Genomic DNA, 22,476 nt, shown 5'->3' with positions numbered 1-22,476 from the left:
CTCCCCACCAACCCGCCCGGCTTCCCCGCTGCGGTGCGCCTATTGAGTTAACTTACGCTCCAAGCTTCTGGACACCGACCTATCTACCTAAATGACATGCAAACGCACGTAAATGTACTTTCCACCTTTGCTGGAAATTCAGATTACGTCTATGGGGAGCCAGCGGACAGATCCCAGTTATCCCAGTTCCGATGCCACGCCGTCTGCCGCCTCGGCGCGAGGGAGGAAGCGGCTCCGGATGGAGAGTGAAGTGACAATCGGACAAGGAAAAGCAGCCTTTCCTCCCGGGGGAGCAGAGGCGGCCGGCCGGGCAGAGGGAACCTGCAGAGGGCGGTTTCTCTCCTCTTTTCCTGTCCCACCCAGTCGGCCGGTCCCTCCACCCCCACTCTCGGCCGGCCTCCGCAGCTTGCTCCGCGCGTCCGCCCGCCGCTTCCTCCCGCTCCGCGTCCCCCGGCGGCTCTCCGCCGTTCCCGCCCCCGGCCGGTTCAAAAGGCCGCGTGGAGTGGCGCCGGGCCCTCCCCCGGCTGCCCGTCCGACTGGTAAGGTGAGCACGCGGAGGAGGGCACCTGGGGAGGGCGAGGCCCGCACGCACACCGCAGTCCCCTCGGCCACGGGAGCCACGCGAGCCCACAGCCTCCCGTCGCGGCCGCTCGGAGCCGGCTGCCCGGACGGACGGACGGACGGCCGCGCGCGCGCCGCGGGCTGCCCCGGGAGCTGGGTGCCGGTAAACGCCGGAGGGCCGGGGCGGGGGCGGGGCCGAGACCGGGTCTCCCGGTCCTGGCCGCGCCAGCCCCGACGTCCGCGCGGGCCGCCGAGTCTCCGGCCGGGCCCAGTGGGGTCGGCGCTGCTGGCCGGCCGGTGGGGTTCGGCGGGCGGTACGCGGGCGGCGCGGCGGGCAGGGAAGGGAGAACCGGGGGATTGGGTGGGGGGAACGGGCCGGGGCCGGACAGCGGCTGCTCAGGGACTAGCTTGAAGGGGACGGAGGCCCCTCGCCTCCCTTTCCCGTGTCTGGCTCCCCGCCCCCAGACCCCGGCCCTGCCCCCGCGCGGGCACCGGAGTCGGCGGGTCCTGCCCTCCCGGGCCTCTCCTGACCCCTAGTGGACGGCTGCGCGCAGACGCCCGGCTCGGGAAGAGCGGGGTACCTGTGCCTGCGGCGGGGTGAAACTGGGTCCGCCGTTCGTTTGCATACCTTCGCCTACTTTCTCAGGTCGGGAGAAATGTCTTAGGTAAATGTGGGGGCCAGGTGAAAGGACCTTGGGGTAGGACGTTCAGAGGCAACGCCCTACCAAGAACCAGAGGTCTCGGCTCAGCTCTTGGCACCTGCAGCCGGAGGAGATTCTGAGGGAAACCAGAAGAGAAGGGTTTAGGGCTAGCCCCATGAGGGAAGGAATCCGAGCAAACCTGGCCCCAAAGGCCTTCCTGGGACTTCAGTGTCTCCAATCCCGGATAGGGGCCCACCCATCTCATGCCTGTCTTTGTCCCTCTTCCTACAGATCTGCCTCTCCCTGGTGCCCATCCATTTGCTGCAATGACTAGTCTGCTAACCACACCTTCTCCAAGAGGTAGGTGAAGGCCTTTCCCAATAGGAACGGTAGAGACTTGTTAACATTCCCCCACCTCCAGCCAGGGCCTGGAATTCCCTGAGGCCTCAGCCCAGATGGGGTGACCCTCCCATTTCCCTGTGCCCGCCTCACACCGGAAAAGGTCCTGGGAAGCTGCAGAGGGCAACCAAAATGCTTACTTTGGTTCAGTTTGAATCTGAAATCACATGGACCTGGGCTAGTTCCCAATACTCCCACTTAAAAAGCTTTGTGACCTTGAGCCAGTGATCCACTCTCTAAGCTGCAGTTTTGTTATTGGTAAAATGGGGAAAATGGTACCTATTTATGAGGTTATATGTGAAGACTAAATGAGATAACCCATATAAAACACCCAGCCCCAGTGTCTCATACCTAGGAAGCACTCAGTAACATTGGTTGTTACTATTAACTGGTGCTTGTTAGAGAGCCACCTTTTCCTGGAAAGGATTTCTACCTGCTTTTTAATTCCACTCCTCTGATGATACACTGCAGCATCAAAACCCGTTGTTATCTGGGGCTATGGTCAGGCAGGGATCCACCTCTCTCCACACTGAGAAAGAATTGCCACCTTTTGTTCAGTAACCAAGCTGAGCCAGACAGACCATCAGTCACTGATGGTTTTCGTTGTGTACTGTAGGGTAAGGGAGGAAAAAACCTTGGTTGGTGTATGCACCTGTGTTTTCATGTACAGCCTCATTCGTCATTCATTAGGACACACTTTATCTACTATATTGATGTGGAAACAGGTGAGTAACAAGCCCAGGGAAGTTGAAGACACTGTCCTCTATGACCGTGATGCACATCATTCAGAATGCCCATGGTCCAGTGAGAAACGAGAAGACGGAGAAGTGGATAGGAATCTAGATTGGTCAGCAAAGGCTTCATGAGTGGGGAATGGAATGGACTGGAGCACTTAACCCTTGAAGAATAGATGAGGTTTGTACAGACCAAGAAGGGTGCAGCGGCTGTTCTGGGTCAAGTTAGTGCCATGTGTGAGATCACACACACTGTCTTCCATGGAAGGTGTTCTGGAGAAGGCAAAGGAACTCTAGAATAAACCTACCCACAGGAAAAAGAGGGGATGCTTCAGCAGCTAACTGAGGAATTAGCACTTGGGCAGTTTCTTTTCTTTCTAGGACTTGGACAGTTTCTTTTCTTTCTTTTTTTAAATTTGTGGTGAAATATACATAATATAAATGTTACCATTTTAACCATGTTTTGGTAGTTCGGTGGCATGAATTATTAACATTCACACCGTTACCACCACATGTAACCAACCACCATTACCATCCATTTCCAGAACTTCATCATCTTTCCAGGCTGAAACTCTGTATGGATTAAACAATAACTCCCCATTCCCCCTCCCTCCAGCTCCTAATGACCAGCATTTCACTTTCTGTCTATATGAATTTGCCTGGGTACCTCATATAAGTGGAATCATACAGTATTTGTCAATTTGTGTCTCGCTTTTTCACTTAGCATCTCAAGTTCATCACTGTTGTAGCGTGTGTCAGAACGTCCTCTTTAAGACTGGATAATATCATACACACATCATTATATATACATGTACTACATCATTTTGTTTATCCATTCATCCACCAAGAAACTGCTTCCACCCTTTGGGTATTGTGAACAAGGCTGCTGGGAATATGGGTATACAAATTTCTTCTCGAGTACCTGCTTTCAGTTTTTTCGGAATTGCTGGATCACATGGTCATTCTGTTTAATTTTTTGAGGACCTGCCACACTGTTTTCCACGGCAGCTACACCATGTTCCAGGCCCACCAGCAGTGTACAAAGGTTCTGATTTCTCCTCATTCTCACCAACACTTCTGTTCTTTTTCTTCCTTTCTTTGATAGTAGTCATCCTCATGGGTGTGAAGTGCTCTTTGTGATTTTAATTTACATTTCCCTAATGATTAGTGATATTGAGCATCTTTTCATATGCCATCTGCATTATTTCTTCCTTCCCTTCCCCCTCCTCCCCCTCCTCTTCCTCCTCCTTTTTGTGTATCTCCTTTAGAGAACTCTCTATTCAAGTCCTTACCCACTTTTTAACTGGCCAGTTTTGTTGTTAATTGTTTCTCATTCTGCTTATTCCTTATCCCAACCTCACGAACAGATTTTAATCCTCATTTTACAGAAGCAAAAACTGAGTTTCGGGGCAATTAAGAAATTATCAGAGGTTAAATTCTCCCAAGATCATGTGGCTAATAAAGACCAAGGCAGGATTTTGTGCCCAGTCTCAATCTACTGCACAGTCTGTGTTCTTTCTGTCATGGCACACCGCTCTCAGTGGGCTCAGCACATGAAAGAGAAGGAAAGAGAAAGGAAGTAGAATTCCAGGGCGGGTTCCCATGGAAAGGAGAATTGAGGGAGCCACCCATTGTTGGGCAGGTCTAAAGCAAATAAGTAGGTTGGCAGACTCAGGTGGCAAAGGATCTGATGCCTCAATGATAAGAGATTTAGCCTGAAAACAAGGGCCTCAAAGAAACCAACAGGTATCTGGGTTAACAATGACCAAAAAGGTACATAAGCAAAATAGATCTTGAACTTCATTTGTTGTTGGTTAGGATTTGGGTGGAGCCTCAGATCTTGTTGTGGTCCTCTACCCCAAGCCCCCCACCTGAGAGAAAAATGGTGTTACAGTCCTTCCAAGCCTGAAGAGAGGGAAGGAAGAGAGTAACATTAGTATTCCTTTGTTTGAGCAGGAAGACAGGAGAGAAATGGTGTAGGAACACCATGTTTATGGTGTTCCTGATTTGTTGTTTATTTTTTCATTGAAAAGCTATTACATGGGGGCGCCTGGGTGGCTCAGTGGGTTAAAGCCTCTGTCTTCAGCTCAGGTCATGATCCCAGGGTCCTGGGATCGAGTCCCGCATCGGGCTCTCTGCTCAGCCTGGAGCCTGCTTCCTCTTCTCTTTCTGCCTCCCTCTCTCTGCCTACTTGTGATGTCTGTCAAATAAATAAAATCTTAAAAAAAAAAAAAAAAAGGCTATTATATGTCCCCTTAAGGAATAGACTTCTAGACCTTTTATATGTATATGCAGACATAATAAATGCGTGTATGCATGTGTTTATAGTTTCATCTTAATTTACTTTTTTTTCCCAAATATGTAATCTTACTACACATTGCTGCCCTAGTAATTTGCTTTTTTCATCTCACCATATATCCTGTGCCAGTAATTACAGATATACAACATTCCTTTTGACAACTGTATGGTGTTTCCAGAATGAATGGCCTGTAATTTATGTAATCATTCCTCTGCTGATGGACATTCAGATATGGGTGACTTTTGCAAACAGTGCTATAGTACTTTCCGCTCTACAGTAAAACTCAGGGAACCAAACCCAGTGGACACATAAACTAAAATGGTTAGCTGAGGCAGAGCAGAGATATTTCCAGAACATAAAGAGTTGATGCTGTGTGGTGGAAAACACCTTGGAATGAGGAGACAGATTCGAAGCCCAGCTCAGCCAGCAGCTTAGTGATCCTGGGCTGGCTGATGGCAGTTTTCTGAGCTTGTACATAATGATAATACCAACCCTGCTTACATCACCAGGATGGAGTAGAGATAAAATAATCTTTAAAAAAAAAAAAAAAGTGAGAAAATTAAAAAAAATATATTTATGTTGAGGAGAATTCTGATGGAACATTTTCAACTTATAAAAATTCTAATATTAAGGTTGAGGGTCAGCTGGTGGACAATTTATAAAAATTCCAAAACTAAGGCTGAGAAAGTTTCTGAGGGTCAGCTTACTGAACCACCCATTCCGTGCTAGAATTCTCCTTCCAGTACCCGGTGAAGGATTTTATCAGCTTTGCTTTTCCTTCTCTGGAGAGATCTCTCTCTCCCATTAGTTTCGGCCAGTGGCCCTCTTTTTTTTTTTTTTTTTAAGATTAATTTATTTGACAGAGACACAGCGAGAGAGGGAACAGAAGCAGAGGGAGAGGGAGAAGCAGGCTTCCCACTGACCAGGGAGCCTGACATGGGCTCAATCCCAGGACTCTGGGATCTTGACCTGAGCCCAGGGCAGACACTGAACAACTGAGACACCCAGGCACCCCATCACCACCACCACCAGTGGTCCTGATGCACAGGTCATCCATCAGCATATTTGAAGATAGATTCAAGCTCTAGGCTCTCCGTGAGTTTCTTCTCTGGGCTTTCTCTTGCCAGCTTTCCTTATCTGAACAATTTCCAAGCCATTCACTATGTTGGCAGCTCACCACAAAATTGTCATACCCAGATGTAGCTCAGCAGTCTAAGAGTGGCAGTGGCACAAAGTAGGGCCGCGCTGTTGTCTTCTTTATTAGAGACCATATTTATATTAATGGGGCCTAGAATAACAGCAAGTTTTAAATTCTTTAAGATTATAAAAGACGAGTCAACCCTTGAAAACTAGGGGTGCTGAGCACCCACACAGTCAGAATCCACGTATAACTTTTGATTCCCCCAAAACTTAACAACTAATAGCCTACTGTTGACCAAAAGCCTTACCAGTAACAGTCAATCAACACGTATTTTACATGGTTTGCATACTATATACTGCCTTGTTGCAATAAAGGAAGCTAGAGAAAAGAAAACGCATTTACAGTACTGCACTGTGTTTATGGGGGGAAATGCACGTTATAAGTGGACCCATGCACTTCAAACCCATGTTGTTCAAGGATCAACATACCATCATAAGAGATTTGGAAGATAAAGGAAAGCATATAGAAGAAAATAAAAGCTATCCAAAAGCCCACAGCCCAGCTGTCCCTCTTGTTGCCGTTTGCCATTCCAGTACCCATTGCTTTCTGGGGATCTCACTGTAAATCTTTTATATATGCTGCTGCCATGCCATGGCTTCCCCATTCTTTCTTTGGCGGTAGTTGAACAAGACCAAAGAATCTGTCAAATTCTTGCCCTGCTCAGGTTGGCCCATTTCTCTAGTCATTTTGAAATCTCTCCGTTCATCAGCTTATTAGCTGCCCCCTCTTGTTTGGAGACTTGCACAAATTTGCCACACCTTCCCTGGGCCTCTTGGAGTCTGCATTTACCCAAAAGGCACGAAGCGCTTGCACACTCGACTTATGTGGAAGGCTCCACCAAAGTGGACCACCAAAACAAAGATCTTGCAAAGAATTTAATAGGCAGTGGATTAGGAAAGTCAAGCGAAAAAGCCAGAGTTATTACCATCGGGAAATTGATATTGAACTTTCTTAGGCCCGTCTGGTGATGTAATACTTTTATTTATTTATTTGTAGTCTTTTATTAAGACCTAAGAAAGGTCTTAAATTTGGTCCTGGCATGGCTTGATGTAGTAGTATCAATCGAAAAGAACTAAAGTCAAATCCCAGAGGAGGAACCTGTGGTTGGACTTGCCCCCTTCTTCCCGTGGTGGTCATTTCCTGCTCCGCTTAGTCCTGATAGCTAGGCTCTGTTACTCCGCAGGATATTATAAAGAGTCTTTTTAAAAATATTTATTTATGGGGTACCTAGGTGGCTCAGTAGGTTTAAGCCTCTGCCTTCAGCTCAGGTCATGATCCCAGGACTCTGGGATCAAGCCTGGCATCGGGCTCTCTGCTCAGCCTGGAGTCTGCTTCCTCCTGCCTCTCTGCCTACTTGTGATCTCTGTCAAATAAATAAATAAAATCTTTTTAAAAAAAATTTATTTATTTATTCTGGAGAGTGAGCCCGAGCTGGGGGAGGGGCAAGGAAGAGGGAGAGACACAGACTCCCTGCTCGGAGCCAGACAGGGGCTGGATCCCAGGACCCTGAGATCAGGATCTGAGCCGAAACCAAGAGTCAGACGTTTTACTGACTGAGTCACCCAGGCGCCCCTAGTATAAACAGCCTTATCGGTGTTCTGTGATAAGACAAGATCTACTCCTGCAGCATCTTCAGCTCTTCTTAAACTCCGGCTCCCCCCCTCACTCTCCATTGATGACCTTGCACTCTGTTTTCTTGAGCAAATTAAAGTTCTCAGAAAGAACTGCCGAAGGCTCCCACTGTCCCCATCTTTCTGCCACCTGCCTGTGCGCCCACGTGCGTGTCCCTAGCTCTCTACTCTGTCTGCAGCCGGCCCCTCCCTCTCTGGGGCGCTGGATCCCCTCCCTGCAAGGACTCAGTTGCAGCCACTCTCCTCCCTCAGGCATCCCCAGCTGTTCCCTCTCATCCAAGTTCTTCTGTCCTTCCTATCTGTACATAAACATGTTGTCATTTCTCCCATCCTTGAAAAAACAAACAAAAAAACTTGAACTCCCTTCCCCCTCCAGCTGCAGCCCCATTGCTCTGCTCATGTTTACAGAAAAAAAGAGTTTTATCTATATTCTGCCTCCAGTTCCTCCTCTTCCTTTTTTTTTTTTTTTTTTTTTTTTTAATTCAGTGTCAGCTAGGGCCTTACATACAGCAGTTCACCAGAGCTGCTGTTTTCTGGGACCTTCATGAGCCCTGCATGGGGAAACCCAGTATCCTCGTACTTGGTCTGTTTGGCTGCTTGCTACTACTCCTCAGTCTCTTTTGCTCTTTCTTTTCTGGGCTCAGCCCTGGGCTTCTTTATCAGTACTTATTTCCCTTGGGGATTTCACCCATTCTCAGGAGCTTAAATATGCAGATTTTTTTTAAAAATCTCCATTTCAGACCTCTTACCAAAATTCCAGTCTTTTTTTTTTTTTTTAAAGATTTTATTTATTTATTTGACAGATCACAAGGAGGCAGAGAGTCAGGCAGAGAGAGAGGCGGAAGCAGGCTCCCTGCTGAGCAGAGAGCCCAACTCCGGGCTTGATCCCAGGACCCTGAGACCATGACCTAAGCCGGAGGCAGAGACTTAACCTTACACTGAGCCACCCAGGCGCCCCCCACCCCAAAATTCCAGTCTTCACAGCTGCACTTGGGTATCTAATAAGCAGTCATGTCCAAAACTGAACTCTGATCTTCCCTTCCAAATCTGTTCCTCCTGCAGGCTTCCCAGCTTGGGTAACACCATGCCTGCCTTCCTTCCAGTTACTCAAGCCCAAAACCTTGATGTCATCCTTGACTGCGCCCCATACATACCCTGTCAGTCTTAGTGTCAGAATGTCTCAGAATCCTACCGCTTTTTCACTGGGCTCCATTGGGCTTCCTCCCAATATGGTGGTCTCAGTGTTTCAAAAGCATGGTCTTTGGAATTTCAGGCCCTACCCCCGGCCCCCTGAATCCTTTTAACAAGATCCCTAGGAGGTTCTTATACACAACAGAGGTCGAGAAGCACTTCTTTGGAATATAAATCCAGTCTCTGCCCCAGAACCTCTAAGAGGTTCTCATTTCAGTCACTGAAAGAACCAAAGCCCTTCTGTGGCCTACAACACCTATAGTACACAGCCCCCTCGATTTCTTCTCCTCTTGCTTCTCCCTTGCTCTGTTCAGTGACCTCTGTGCTGTGCCTTAAGCGTGCCAAGCATGCATCAGTGCTTTTCAGTATTGTGGCTACCCCTGTCTCTCAGTTGCTGTTCCCTCTGCCCGGATCTCTGCCAGGCTGCCTTTCTCACCTTCTAGAGGCCTGTACTTAAGTCACCTCATCAGGGAGACTCCCTGAGCACCCCATCCACATGCCAACCCCCTACCCCACTTCCTGCTCCTTTTTTTCTACATAGTACTAATCAACATCTAATAACAGTTACAATACAATAATACTAATGCAATAATAATTCTACTTATTTATTTATTGTCCCTCTTCTCAGAATGTAAACTGTGTGAAGAGAAGGGGTTTTTTAATTATGGTAAAATTATACCTAGCATAAAATTTACAGTATTTAAGTATACAGTTCTGTGCCATTAATAAGCACATTCACACTGTTGTGCAACCATCAGCACCATCCATCTCCAGCACTTTCTCATCTTTCCAAACTGAACTCTGTACCCATTAAACAACAACTGCCATCCTCTGGCTGGCTCAGTTGGTAGAGCATGCATCTCTTGATCTCAGGGTTGTAAGTTCAAGCCCCACATTGGGTAGAGAGATTACTTAAAAATAAAATCTTTAGGGGTGCCTGGGTGGCTCAGAGGCTTAAGTCTCTGCCTTCGGCTCAGGTCATGATCTCGGGGTCCTGGGATCGAGCCCCTCATCAGGCTCTCTGCTCAGCAGGGGAGCCTGCTTCCTCCTCTCTCTCTGCCTACCTCTCTGCCTACTTGTGATATGTCTGTCAATAAATAAATAAAATCTTTTAAAAAAATAAATAAAATCTTTAAAAAAAAATGGTAACAACTGCTCATCCCCTCTCCCCATTTCCTAGCACCTGCCATTCTATGTCCTGTCCCTATGAATCTGACTATTCTAGGTACCTCACATAAGTGGTATCCATTGGGGAGCCTGGGTGGCTGAGTCGTTAAGCGTGTGCCTTGGTCTCAGGTCATGATCCCAGGGTCCTGGGATCAAGCCCCACATCGGGCTCCCTGCTCAACAGGAAGCCTGCTTCTCCTCTCCCACTCCCCCTGCTTGTGTTCCATCTCTTCCTGTGTCTTTGTCAAATAAATAAAATCTTAAAAAAATAAGTGGCATCCATCTTGTAGCATATGTCAGAACTTCCTTTGTTAATATTATTCAGCCTTAAAAACAAAGGAAATTCGGACACTGCTACAAAATGGATGAGCCTTTGTTCCTGAGGTGTGTGTTTCCTCCTTTTAGAAGCAGAGTCCAGAGAGCCTTTGCTTCCAGCAGAGACCATTTTCATCATAAGTAAAAATCTGATATGGGGTCTGCCTTCATCATTAATTCGTTGCCTTAATGTAGATGTAAATTTCTTTGTACCTCCTTCATTTGTGCTTAACTGCTTCGCCAGATGGCTTCATGTAAATAATAGGAAGGCACTCCTATTGAAGTGTATGTTTCTTTTCTTAATCTTTTTTTTTTTTTTTTTTTTTTTTTTTTAAAGATTTTATTTATTTATTTGACAGAGAGAGATCACAGGTAGGCAGAGAGACTGGCAGAGAGAGAGAGAGGGAAGCAGGCTCCCTGCTGAGCAGAGAGCCCGATGTGGGACTCGATCCCAGGACCCTGAGATCATGACCTGAGCCGAAGGCAGCGGCTTAACCCACTGAGCCACCCAGGCGCCCCTCTTAATCTTTTTTTAAAAAGATTTTATTTATTTGAAGAGAAAGAGATAGAGCACGAGTGGGAACGAGGATGGGGAGTGGAGGGGGAGAAGCAGACTCCCTGGTGAGCAGGGAGCCCAACTCAGGACAGGACCCTGGGATCATGACCTGAGTGGAAGGCAGACACCTAACCGACTGAGCCACCCAGGCGCCCCGAATTGTATGTCCCTGAAGGTCTTTCCACGTTGCCGACGTGCACTGTTTGGTTGTAGTGAGCTTGCCTCTGAGTGCATCAAAGGTTATAAAGTTAGGGAGGTTGCCTATGAAGCAACATGGCTTTCCTGTCACACTGATGTAGCTCCCCTGAGCCAGTCTGCATTAAGGACACACTCTTTTTTTTTTTTTTTAAGATTTTATTTATTTATGACAGAGAGAGAGTGAGGGAGAGGGAGCACAAGCAAGGGGAACTGGAGAGGGAGAAGCAGGCTCCCTACTGAGCAGGAAGCCCTATGCTGGGCTTGATCCCAGGACACCGGGACCATGACCTGAGCCAAAGGCAGATGCTTAACAACTGAGCCACCCAGGCACCATAAGGACAACTCTTTGTGGCACAGCAGTGATTGTGGTCGGTGGGTGTTTCTCTTCCCTTTACCCCAATTTTTTAAACCCTCAAGCTTTCCGGAAGGCTTTTTGTGCTGCCCCGTGGTAATCTTTCATGATCTCTTCCTCTTGTTCCCTATTGGAAAAAAAGAAAAGGACACAGTAGAAAGGATTAGTATAAATACCTAGCTTGGGATTTGGAGCGGGAAGTCCTGGATTCAGATCTCAGCTCCATGCACTGTTCCTTCATGTGCGACGTGAGCCGTTTCACTTAACTCTCTCCCAGGGCCTCCGAGTCCACATTAGCAAATAAAAATACCTACTTTGAAGTGATTGATGTAAGGTTAATGAGTATGGAGCCCCCAGCATGGAGCAGGGGCTTAGTAAATGGCAGCTGTTATAATCGGGATCACTTGCAGAATTTCCCAACTAGCAATCATCATCTGTCCTCGGGGAGTCATACGTATCTGTCCTCTGAACCCTCATTCTGATGGAGCTCCGTGGTCCTGCCCCTGGTTGACCTCAGCACTACCCCTTTCTCAACATGGTAGGGGCAAAGTAAACTGCTGTTGATTGACTTGAATCTTCTTATCCTTTATACTTAAACTTCATACATGAACTAGTCTTCTCAGTGCTTTGTATGTCTTACGTTTTCTAATGTTTAAGAAAGGCAAAACTAAGAGCATCTGTACAGAATTATAGGTCAGTGGTGGGAACATGGAGTGCAGTCCTGGGAGATTTGGGGGAGGAAAGTGTGCGTGATGGGGAGCTCTGCCTGCTGGAAGACTAGATCAGGCTTCCTTTGATGGAAGTCACTGCATAATCTCAGAAGTGACAGCCCATTACTTTTGCTGTACTCTCTTTGAGAGAAGCAAGTCCCTGGGTCCAGCCCACACACAGGGTCTCACATAGGGTGTAAATAAACACCAGGCAGTGGGGGCCATCCCGAGCCCCCTCACCAGCTGCCCACCATGCTCCCATTTTGCAGTTCAAGAAACGAAAACTCAGAGAGGTTTAGTAACTTCCTTAAGGTCACCTGGTAATCTGTGGGGGCAAGGTTCAAACCCAGAGTAGCTTTCTTTTTTAATCACTAAGCAGGTAAAGAGTGTCACTATGTGATTGCTTCCTGCTCTCCTTCAGGCCTCACCAGTGCCTTGCAGAGTTGCCTAAAGTCACCCCAGCGGCCCCAGGAGAGCACATTTGGGACGGCCTGGGAAAGGGCGGGGAGGAGCTCTAGGCAGCCCACCTCTGCTTTCTCTGTTGTGGGACCAGCTTCATCAGCCCTCTTATTGGCCTGTGTGAAAAGACCCCTCAACACCATTGGCCCCCTTCAGCACTGCTTCCAGGCTCCCAGGACCACGGCTGGTGACTTATCTCACTTGCCCTAGATGGAAACCTGAAGTCAGTTGGCGTTAGACAGGAGTCACGCTCATGCCCTGTGCTCCAGCTGTGCTGGCTCTTGTCCCTTTTACCCTGTAAACTCCTACCCCTGCTTCAGCTGCCAGCTCAAATCTCACTTCCTGTGGAGGCTGTGCCTGCTGGAAGACTAGATCAAACCCTCTGTCCCGTGCTCTCCTGCATGCCCAGGTTTCCTTGTCTCGTGTGTTGCAGTCATGAACTGCAAGCCTTGGCATGGTGGGGGACCAGCTCTGTGAAGGCGGGCCATGTGCTTTCTGTGATAGGCCCAGTACCTGGCGAAGGGGAGGCAGTTAATGAGTGCTGCTGCTATTTACTGAATGAATATTGAGTAAGGCCTCCTGTGGGCGATGTCAGGGTCAGCTGGCCTGTTTTCCCCAGGATACCTCTGTCCTACAGTAACCTTAACTCGGTGCCTTTCAAATCCTTACTCTAAAAGGCTAACTAGGGACAGAACTAAGGACTCCCTGACTGCCCATATAAATACTTTTATTTCTTTTTTAAGATTTTATTTATTTATTTATTTGAGAGCGACAGAGAGAGAGAACACAAGCAGGGTGAAGGGCAGAGGAAGAAGTAGATTCCCGCCGAGCAGGGAGCCAGATGCAGGGCTCAATCCCAGGACCCCAGGATCACGACCTGAGCCGAAGGCAGACGCTGAACCAACTGAGCCACCCAGTACCCGTGTGTGTTTACTTTTAAAAGGGACTTCTGGAGACCACAATTTTGAGTGTTGTGAACCTGGGTAGTGACTTTAGGGTGGGACTTTCAGGCTATAAAGGATGGATAGACCACTAGCAGGAGGAGGTATGAGATAATATTTTAGGGTAGGAGAGGTCTTCTTTCAGAATCTTTCAACTGCAGGGCCTACTCTGGTGGCATAGGAAAGGGTCTTAATAAGGGAGGGGTATTATTTTATTATTTGAAAATAATGTTGGGGTGTCTGGCTGGTGCAGTCAGCAGAATGTGTGAATCTCGATCTCAAGGTTGTGAGTTCAAACCCCATGTTGGGCATGGAGCCTACTTCTAAAAAATACAGTTAAAAAAACCGAATAAAAATAATGTTTACAAAGAGTTTGTAAGAGCATTAAAGAAATGCCTGTGCCAATATAATGTAAATATATATACACGTACACACTCATTTGATCTCATCTGTGTGAAAGTATGCATTCCTAATAATAGCTTACCCTTACTGAGTTACTTATTACCTGTCACAACAACCCTGTAAAGTAGGTACTGTTATCTCCATTTTGCAGAGGGGTTGCTAATGCACAGAGGGGTTAGGTAATTTTTTGAAGGTAACACAGCCAGTAAAGGACAGAGCTCAGATTCAAATCTTACAGTTAGGCTCCAAAGCCCATACTTTTAACCACTCTGTGAGGCAGAGAAAAATCCATCAAAGTGTTCATTGTCTTTGGATGGTAGTTTATTTTCTGTTTTGTCCTGCAGGTTTTTTCATATGGATTTACTATAGGAGTTGAAGGACAAATTCTTTATTAGGGAAGAGGTGGAGTGGTGAAATTTGAAGGACAAATGTACGTCTTAGAACAAAAGAACTCACCCCATTTCCTCTTCCACTTTTCTAAATTTTCTAGAAGAGCTGATGACCACCCCGTTTCTACAGGCCACTGAAGCCCTGTCCCCAGAAGCCGAGGCAAGCACAGCCCTCATTGCAGGTAACAAAGGCCCTGAGCCAAATCCAGAAGACTTCTTGAACTCAAGGGCTATCTCTCTCCATAGACTAGGAACCCAGTATGGTGATCGAGGACTTTCCCTATGCAGGAAAGCACCACAAATTGGAGACCAGATCCGTTAATGGGCTTATTTTGGCATGTAGGTTTTCTTCTACACACACACACGAGGCTACAAAAGACTTAGAGGCTTCACGCCTGAGACACTGCCAGTAAATGTGAGAAGTGGCCACAAATAGATATGTGTACGGGCCCTATGCTACAGTGTGCGGGTAACAGTGGGAATATGTGTGGCTCATCAAGTGGGTGAGGACAGGGATGGGAGGGATCAGAGAAATCCCTGCAGGAGGCCGTGGGTTTCAAAATGTCTTCCTGTTGGGATAAGCTATTTCCTCTTTCCCTCCTTCCTGTTTCTTCAGAATCATCAGGAACTGGTTGAGAGGGGGTTGTTTTGTTAGAAATCCAAAGTCGTGTGTGCTTAGCTTAAGCCCCAGGAGGCATCAGATATCCTGCACCATGGAAGTTGGGCTTGTGGGGGAATATGGATTTGGACGTGGACAGTGGTTAACTCGAACAAGAGGATCCTTATACAAAGTGAGGGAATCATTGAATTCAGGGGACCCCATGAATGACTGAGACATCCTCAATCCTGAAACATCTCTGCATTTTCCCTCTCCTTTCCAAGTTGTCATCACCGTGGTCTTCCTCACCCTGCTCTCGGTCGTGGTCTTGATCTTCTTTTACCTGTACAAGAACAAAGGCAGCTACGTCACCTACGAACCTGCAGAAGGCGAGCCCAGCGCCATCCTCCAAATGGAGAGTGATTCAGCCAAGGGCAGGGACAAGGAGGAATATTTCATCTAATGATTCCCGGGCCCCCAAGGAGCTTATCCAGGCTCCAGAGCTAACACACTCTTTAATTTATTAGGTGAAAGTTTTATCTGAAACCAGTGAGAAGCATTGATTGTTATGGGCAAACCTGAGCTCCTTCTAGGACACAGGCCCAAATGCCAACATCACTGATGCCAGGGACACAGAGAAAGCCGTTGTTGATGTCTTTAGCCAGGCCTTTGTATTATAGCTAGTTTCAGTGGCTGCCCAGCAAGGTCGAGCGAAGCCAGGCCACGTGAGTATGTGCCTGGTCATCTTCACTTTTTTCAAGGTCAAAGGGCAGGAGCATTAGGGTCTCTGGCTGCTCCTCTGTCCCCTACCTGGTCTACTAGTGACAGCTTGAACAAAGATAGTGTCGGTAGAAGTTCTTCCCAGGTGCTAGATACCATGGTAACAGGCTGAGCAGGAAGGGACAGGAGACTGGGGAGACCTCACCCCATGATGAACGTGCTTCATCTCCTAATCTGAGCCTGGCCTTTCTGTCTTCCTGAATAACCTTGTACTGATGCTATTTTTATCACAATTAAAAATGTTCATTGATACAGAAATCTGATTCCCATGTGCAAGAAATAACTACCTTTATATTTTGAATTACCCATCCTCAAACTTTTTCAACAGTTTCTTTTGCTTATTTAACTCATTTGGATATGTTCTCTCCCCAACAGAAAGAACCCTAGGGGAGTTTCACAAGTTCCCACAACAATCTCAGTAGTTTGAAACAAAGATGGTGGTGGGAAGCTTGTTCCGGGGGAGTGTCATTAGAAACATACCCTGAGGGGCGCCTGGATGGCTCAGTGGGTTAAAGCCTCTGCCTTTGGCTCGGGTCAGGGTCTCAGGGTCCTGGGATCCAGCCCCACATCAGACTCTCTGCTCAGCAGGGAGCCTGCTTCCTCATCTCTGCCTGCTTGTGATCTCTGTCTGTCAAATAAATAAATAGAATCTTAAAAAAAAAAAAAAAAGAAAGAAAGAAAGAAAAGAAACATACCCTGGGAGATGAAATGGTTTTACCTTCCATCCTGGCAAAAGCCAGAATTTCCCAGACCCATTCTTTTTTTTAAGATTTATTTGAGACTCTGCTCAAGAGAAAGCATGAGTGAGGTAGGGAAGGGTGGAGGAAGAGAGCAGCAAGCTCCCCACTGAGCAGGAATCCCAACTCGAGACTCCATCTCAAGACTCTGGGATCATGACCTGAGCTGAAGGCAGATGCTCAACCGACCTGAGTCACCCAGATGCCCCTTCCCAGACCCCTTTTGTATACACAGAGGGAACCAGGAACAATCTCCCTACCATTCTTCCCACCAGTGTCCTTTGAATCAAGCCCAGAGAAGCTTCTTGGATCTAACTTAGTACCCAAATGATATGTGTTCAAAAGACACAATGTTTTGATAGAAATCATAGCTCCCCAAATACTGTTTTACTTGGAAATTAAGTTAAATCTCCTTTGAGGTCTTAACTGCATTGCTCCATTGTCCAACCTCAATTCCTCCCAAGACTCAAGAGTTGAAGAATCAATTTTGGCAATTCTAGTTTTCATTATTTCCCCACACAGAACTTTGGAGAAACTGAAGGTCGCCTTGAACTTACAGACTGTCATACTAAAACATTTTTCTCAAGTCAAATTCTAGAGCAAGTTAGGAGAATCAATCCCCTTATTTCTAAGTTTATGTTCTGACTACCTCTGGCATAATAGGCTTTAAGGATCTGAAAGGGCTTAGGAAATAAAATGAAGAAAAGTAAAACCTCTAGAATGGGACTCATGAAAATAGTCAAGTCTTGGCCTTGTACTCCTCAATTTATTCCAAAGGCTTCATTTAAAAAAACAAAACAAAACCCCAGAATGACAGCAGGACTCATCTGAATTCTGGGTAGGACATAAGATATATGTGGAGAAAAAAATCTAAGAACGAGTTGAGTAAAGAATCCTTAAAGTGAGGTGTAATGCAACTTCATCACTTTATTCAAATCTTCAAAATAGTCTTTATTCTACATTTTTAGTATAAAAAATCCACAAGTTAAGTGCACCACAGTGTAGAGAGAGACATACAACGCTGAACTTCCATAACAGTCAATGGTACAGTCAAACATCACATGGACAGAACACAAAATTTAGATGAACTGAAATTATAAGATAAAATAAAATCCAATTCAGAAAACAAAAATCAAAATATTAAGGATCCCTGAAATATTCTTAACCCTAATGAGATTTTACTGGACTCAAGTCATTTTGTAGTGAGGGACTCATAATATGACCCCATTAAACTGGCTGAGGAATTCTCGGGAGCCATGAAGGCCTACATGAGATACTCTGACAATGAACGATAACCAGTTTTTGGGTGCGAAAACTTCCCCTAATTTGGCTCTGATGTCATCAGGCTTTTGAAATGCATCCTCCTCCTTGCCCCCACATTTTTAAACAAACCTGTTTATAGTTTGCATTGATACCCTTGGTTCAAATAGAGCTCTGTTTTTCTGGCACCGAAGCAAATTGGAGTTTGGTTCACAGATGAAAAAACAACCTGTAAGGAGGGTCCGAGGGGCACCCTCCACTTTTGCCTGAGGAGATGCAAAAGCAGAAGTAATGGGGCCTGTGCCTGGGGCACAGAGAGAGTTTCAGAGGATCCTTGTGAAAGACTAGTTAAAAGATGGCAAGTGGGGACAAGTGCAAGGAGAGAAGGAAGTTAGTCTGACTGGCTTTCTGTCCTGCACCATTGATTCAATGGAGATTGGCGGGAAGGAACTGGAAGACTAGGGGTGAGGGTGGGCCATGGGGCAAAGGAGGGAAAGGCAGACAACTAATGCATTTCATTTATAACAAGTAATAGAAATCAAAGACTTAAAGGAGATTAAAGACCAATCAGAATAATTTGGCAACTTTAATTCTTAGGAAGATCAAAGTTCCCTCCAAACCTAATTTGATGTTTTATTACTAAGAGCGAAGACCAGTATGGTACAGTAGTACTCCAGAGGAATTAAAGGAAGATCCTCAGGGCTGCTTTACCCACATTCATTTTATGAATGGATGCCTCCCCTACCTCAAAATGCTTTAAGGAGGTACTGCTACCATAACATGGTTCCTTATTAAGTTTGAAAAGTGCCTGAAAGTTTGGGCACCAGAAAGACACCCCAACAACATGTGTCTAAACTGCAACTTCAGGTTAATATGACTAAAGCAGTTACATTGTGAGAAGTGCTGAAGGTATGTGATGTCTTTCCCGGCACGGAGGTGGCCTTGGTTCTTCACCAGATGGTGTAGCCACCATCTGAGCCACCCATGAAGAAGTTTCCCTTCCGCTGAGTTACGAGGACATTGGCTCCCTGCATGACTGCAAGCTGAGCGGCGTTGGGAGGGCATCCAGGGGGTGGAGGCTGAAAGGAAAAGACAAGGTTGACTGGGCACAGTGCAGCTGAGACAAGGGAAGTGGACATGGGGACAACAAGATCCATCAGGAAGATGACAGTGTGCTCACCAATCGCATTGTTAAGCTAGTTCTGCCACCAATTTGGGTTGTAAAGCAGGTCTGTATTCTCTTTGAACCCAAAGATACAAACAGGAAAGAGAGGGCCTACCACTCATTCAAAGGCATTCTCATCTCATTTCAGGTATACGGTTTTGAGCGGATGGCCCTAGCAAGGACCCTTTGGGCTCCAAATCTTATACGTGGGGGAACTAAGCAGGAAAACAGAACTAAAATCTCTAGTATCTCTCCAAACGCTACTTAATAAGTATTGTGCTTTTCTCCATTTAATGATCATGTTTCCTGACGGAATGCCATGCTGATGGCACATGTTAAGTCAATGCTTTAAATGCTCGTGGAATGAGTAAGGAGTATTCCTAGACCAGTACCAAACTGGCAATGAAAAGGCAGCAGGCAGGACTCCTAAGATAGGAAAACAAAGAAATCTGGTTAACTCAGACCCCAGGGAATGTGCCAGATGCTGCTGACCTGCCACAGATCTCCTGCCTCCCCCAACTTGCTTTCTGCCTGACTACTGGGTATCAGTGGTTACACCAATATCACAGCAGCTGTTACCCTGGGACGGTGAAAGGATGACTACATAATCTCTTCCGGGAAGTGAAAATACACAAGAGCTGAGTGTTTCCGGTAAGGTCATACTCACAGGAATGTTACCAGCAGTAGCCCCAGCTCCAAATCTGGCACCTGCATCATACCCTCCTTCCACCAGCACGGCTGAGCCAGGCGGATAGATTGGACCAACTGGATAATAAGCCATAGGGATTGTGGAACCTAAAGGTCCAACAGCCACAGACTGGGCCATGGGAAGATACAGTGAGGCGCCAGGAAATGCAGCAGACATGGTGGGGACTGTGGCGGCCCCGGGGTGCACGAAGCTTGGACGATAGAGCTAGAAGAGGTAGAAGAGAAGGGAACAGGTTACTTTAAGACACTCCAATTTTAGATCCCTTTCCTGAGTCCATTCTTAACTCTCCTTGTGCAAATTACACCGTGAGTTCCACAAACTGCCTTTCCACTACCACTCGATGTTCTCCAGGGTCACTTCCTGCTATAGCTAATGTTAGGCTCAAGGAACGCAAACTCATCTTCTTCACCTCAGCCTATGCCAGAAAACCTAAAATGATCAGAGAATGCATTATCAACCCCGACAGAAATTGCTGAAGTACACAGTGTTTCAGATTAGTCATGTGAGCATGCTCTCCTCTTTGTGGAGAGTAAATAAAAATGTGGGGACGGGTTCAACTAAGGGCTGAAAATATGATCCAAGTTCAAGTCCAGTAAACTGGAAGCACCTCAGAGTAGGCAGGTGGAGCATCAGTATAGGGTGGAGCCTGAGGAAGATGCAAGGTCTGAGGGTACACAGGATTCCCAGGAGGCTGCACAGGGTAGGTTGGCTGCGTTGGATATTGACCTGGAAGACAAGACAAAAATGCACATCGCGTACCATACAGAGCCACCAGAATGGAACGTACTGGGTAGCTAACCTAATGACAGCAAGCCCATTTGGAAACTGACTGCTCTGGAGGGCCCGATTTCTAGGGCCAAGAAAATAAGCATTCTCTTTGCTCCTTTATCCCCACTTATGCCCGAAGATGTTAGATTCTAACTGGACAGAAAGGGAGCTCTTTCCATTAGCATACTGGTATAAAGTAATAGCCTGGACCCAAGTTTCTCCATCCATGCATGGTAGGTCTGGGCACCCGTTCCTGACAATGTACCAACGGTAGGGACATCCTGCCTCTGCTCTGGGTGGTCTTCACAAGCCTGGATGTAACTGCCCAAGACTTCGTTGGGTCACAGTAGTTACGATTATTTGCCCCACAGATTCCTGCTCAAGGTCGACTTCCAAATAAAATGAGTGGTGGAAGTGAACCTGCAGACTCGAGAGGAGATAAAGGGAAATGTCCTGAGAACCAGCTGAGACTCGTGCTCTGCCAAACACTAGTACAATCACAAGAACCAGGAGAACTTGGCGCCGCCATCGGAGGAAACGGGAGAGAGACCCTTCTGGCCCCCGGCCCGCCCACCAGCGCCGGCACTTCACTAGTTAAGCCCGAGCGCCAGCCTCCGGTTCCGGAGCGCGGCGCCCCGCCTCTACCGGCTCTCCATTGGCCTACCCGAATCCCTGCTCTAGCTCCCCATTTGCTTCTGCAGATGCCCATCATGACAAGCCTTTTCCACCCCCCCACCCTCCACCCGAGCCCGCAGCTCCAAACTGCGCCACAGAGTTTAAGGAGAAAAGGGCCGGAAAGGAGCGAGTAGCCGTAGTTCGGGGATGACGAAGGCGCCTGGCGCAGTCCCCGAGACTGCAGCTGGCCCAGGACCGAGGCGCAGCTCTCCCCGAGCCTGGCGCTTGGCGACCCTGGGCTCCCGGTCCACTCGCTCCAGGCTAGCACTAGTCCCCCCGACGGCCCCAGCCGCCCCGCGTCCTTGCCTTTGCTGTTCATGGTGGCTGCTGGTCCGGTTCAGCTCGGCGTCGCGGACGGTTATTTTTTTCGTCCTCTTCCTGTTCGTAGTCACTTCCGTGTCACGTGACGATTCGTCCTCCTAGCGTCACCCGACGCCCGAGAGCCGCTACCGCCGGAAACCCCGCCCCCTTGCCCGGCCTCCAGTAGCTAGAGGGAGGGCTCGCGTGGTCCCGCCTACTCGCTCGCGTTGGCCCCGCCCCTTGGGCCTCGTCTACCAACCCCCACCCGCGTCCCACGACGGGAAGAAAACCAAATACAGGTATTGTCTCAAAACTGGATTTTTTTTCTCTCTTGGGCGCTTGGAGGCAGAACCATTCAACTATTCCCCGGAACCTTTTTCCACCTACGCGCCGCAACTCAAGGTCACCTCACCTTGACAGCCTTTCCCCAAGGAGCGGAGATTTCTGATTACTTCTGTAACTGCCTGAAATACGCGCCCCAAACCTTGACCTTTCGCGCAGTTTCCCTCCTGCGAGGTCCGACTTAAGCCTCAGGTCCGTCCAGATTTATTTTGCCAGTCCGGCTATCCAGTGTCCTTCCCTGAAGTCGACCATCAGTGGAGTCTTCGCTGCCTTGTCCGTTGCACCGACAGGCTGTCCTGACTACTTGTGTCGCTGTCTTTCTTCGCAAAAGGCAGGACCTGCCGTGCTGTGTCCTCCAAGCGGCTAGCGCTAAAACCGGTACACTCGCGGTACCCAGGGAGTGCTTGTGGCCCTGCCTTTCCTTTGGCCCTTGTTGCAGGTGACCTGTGTGGTGCCTTGTGTATATTTTCTCTGTTTTCGCTTCTCCCCTAACCCCCTAATTGTCCTTAAGGGCAAAGATGCCATCCTTGAGGGCAGCAATTAAGGTTTTCCTTACATCCTTCATTTTAATATATGCCTCCTGTGTACAAGTACAGAGATGGAACTGAACAAGACATTTTTAATATGGTTCAGACTAATACTAGTATTGAAAATCCTATAACGTTTGCCTTTTCCTGTATGTCTGACTCTAATCTTCTCGAAGGCAGTATAGTGTTAGACATTCACTCATTCATCTTATTTGTGAAATACAGATGCCAAGCACTGTTCTAAAACAAAACAAAGCCGTTGCTCTCTTGAAGTTCACCTTCTAGAGCAGGGGCTTGCAAACTTTTTTACCACAGTCCACAATGCTGCGCTTTAAATCATGACCCATCACACACACACATTTGTAACAAAAATTTTTGACCTTATCCTTCTGTGTACAGTGCACTGTAGTATTTCCGATTCTCATGTTTGGTGGTTTTTTGTTTGTTTTGTTTTGTTTTCAAATCTGGT

At 47.4% G+C, this 22,476-nt stretch overlaps 2 protein-coding genes across 3 annotated transcripts; one reads left to right on the top strand and one right to left on the bottom strand.

Moving 5' to 3' along the window:
- Window positions 1–738: 738 nt before the first annotated feature.
- Window positions 739–15,782, top strand: SMAGP (small cell adhesion glycoprotein). The gene is made up of 4 exons (XM_032348232.1): window positions 739–858; window positions 1,494–1,562; window positions 14,248–14,328; window positions 15,029–15,782. The coding sequence occupies exons 2-4, from the start codon at window positions 1,529–1,531 to the stop codon at window positions 15,205–15,207; spliced, it is 294 nt and encodes a 97-aa protein (XP_032204123.1). The 5' UTR covers window positions 739–858; window positions 1,494–1,528; the 3' UTR covers window positions 15,208–15,782.
- A 1,381-nt stretch (window positions 15,783–17,163) lies between these two features.
- On the bottom strand, window positions 17,164–21,416 carry DAZAP2 (DAZ associated protein 2). Of its 2 annotated transcripts, none has more exons than XM_032348231.1 (4): window positions 21,145–21,416; window positions 20,003–20,121; window positions 19,431–19,599; window positions 17,164–18,600 (listed from the first exon to the last, which is right to left on the bottom strand). In XM_032348231.1, the coding sequence occupies exons 1-4, from the start codon at window positions 21,155–21,157 to the stop codon at window positions 18,278–18,280; spliced, it is 624 nt and encodes a 207-aa protein (XP_032204122.1). In that variant the 5' UTR covers window positions 21,158–21,416; the 3' UTR covers window positions 17,164–18,277. The 2 variants fall into 2 exon arrangements, with proteins under 2 accessions (XP_032204122.1, XP_032204121.1); XM_032348230.1 differs by having other exon boundaries at window positions 19,354–19,599; window positions 21,145–21,273.
- Window positions 21,417–22,476: the final 1,060 nt, after the last annotated feature.

This window comes from Mustela erminea, chromosome 6 (genome assembly GCF_009829155.1).
Source record: "Mustela erminea isolate mMusErm1 chromosome 6, mMusErm1.Pri, whole genome shotgun sequence".
Lineage (NCBI taxonomy): Eukaryota > Metazoa > Chordata > Mammalia > Carnivora > Mustelidae > Mustela > Mustela erminea.
This window is presented reverse-complemented; position numbering and strand designations above follow the sequence as displayed.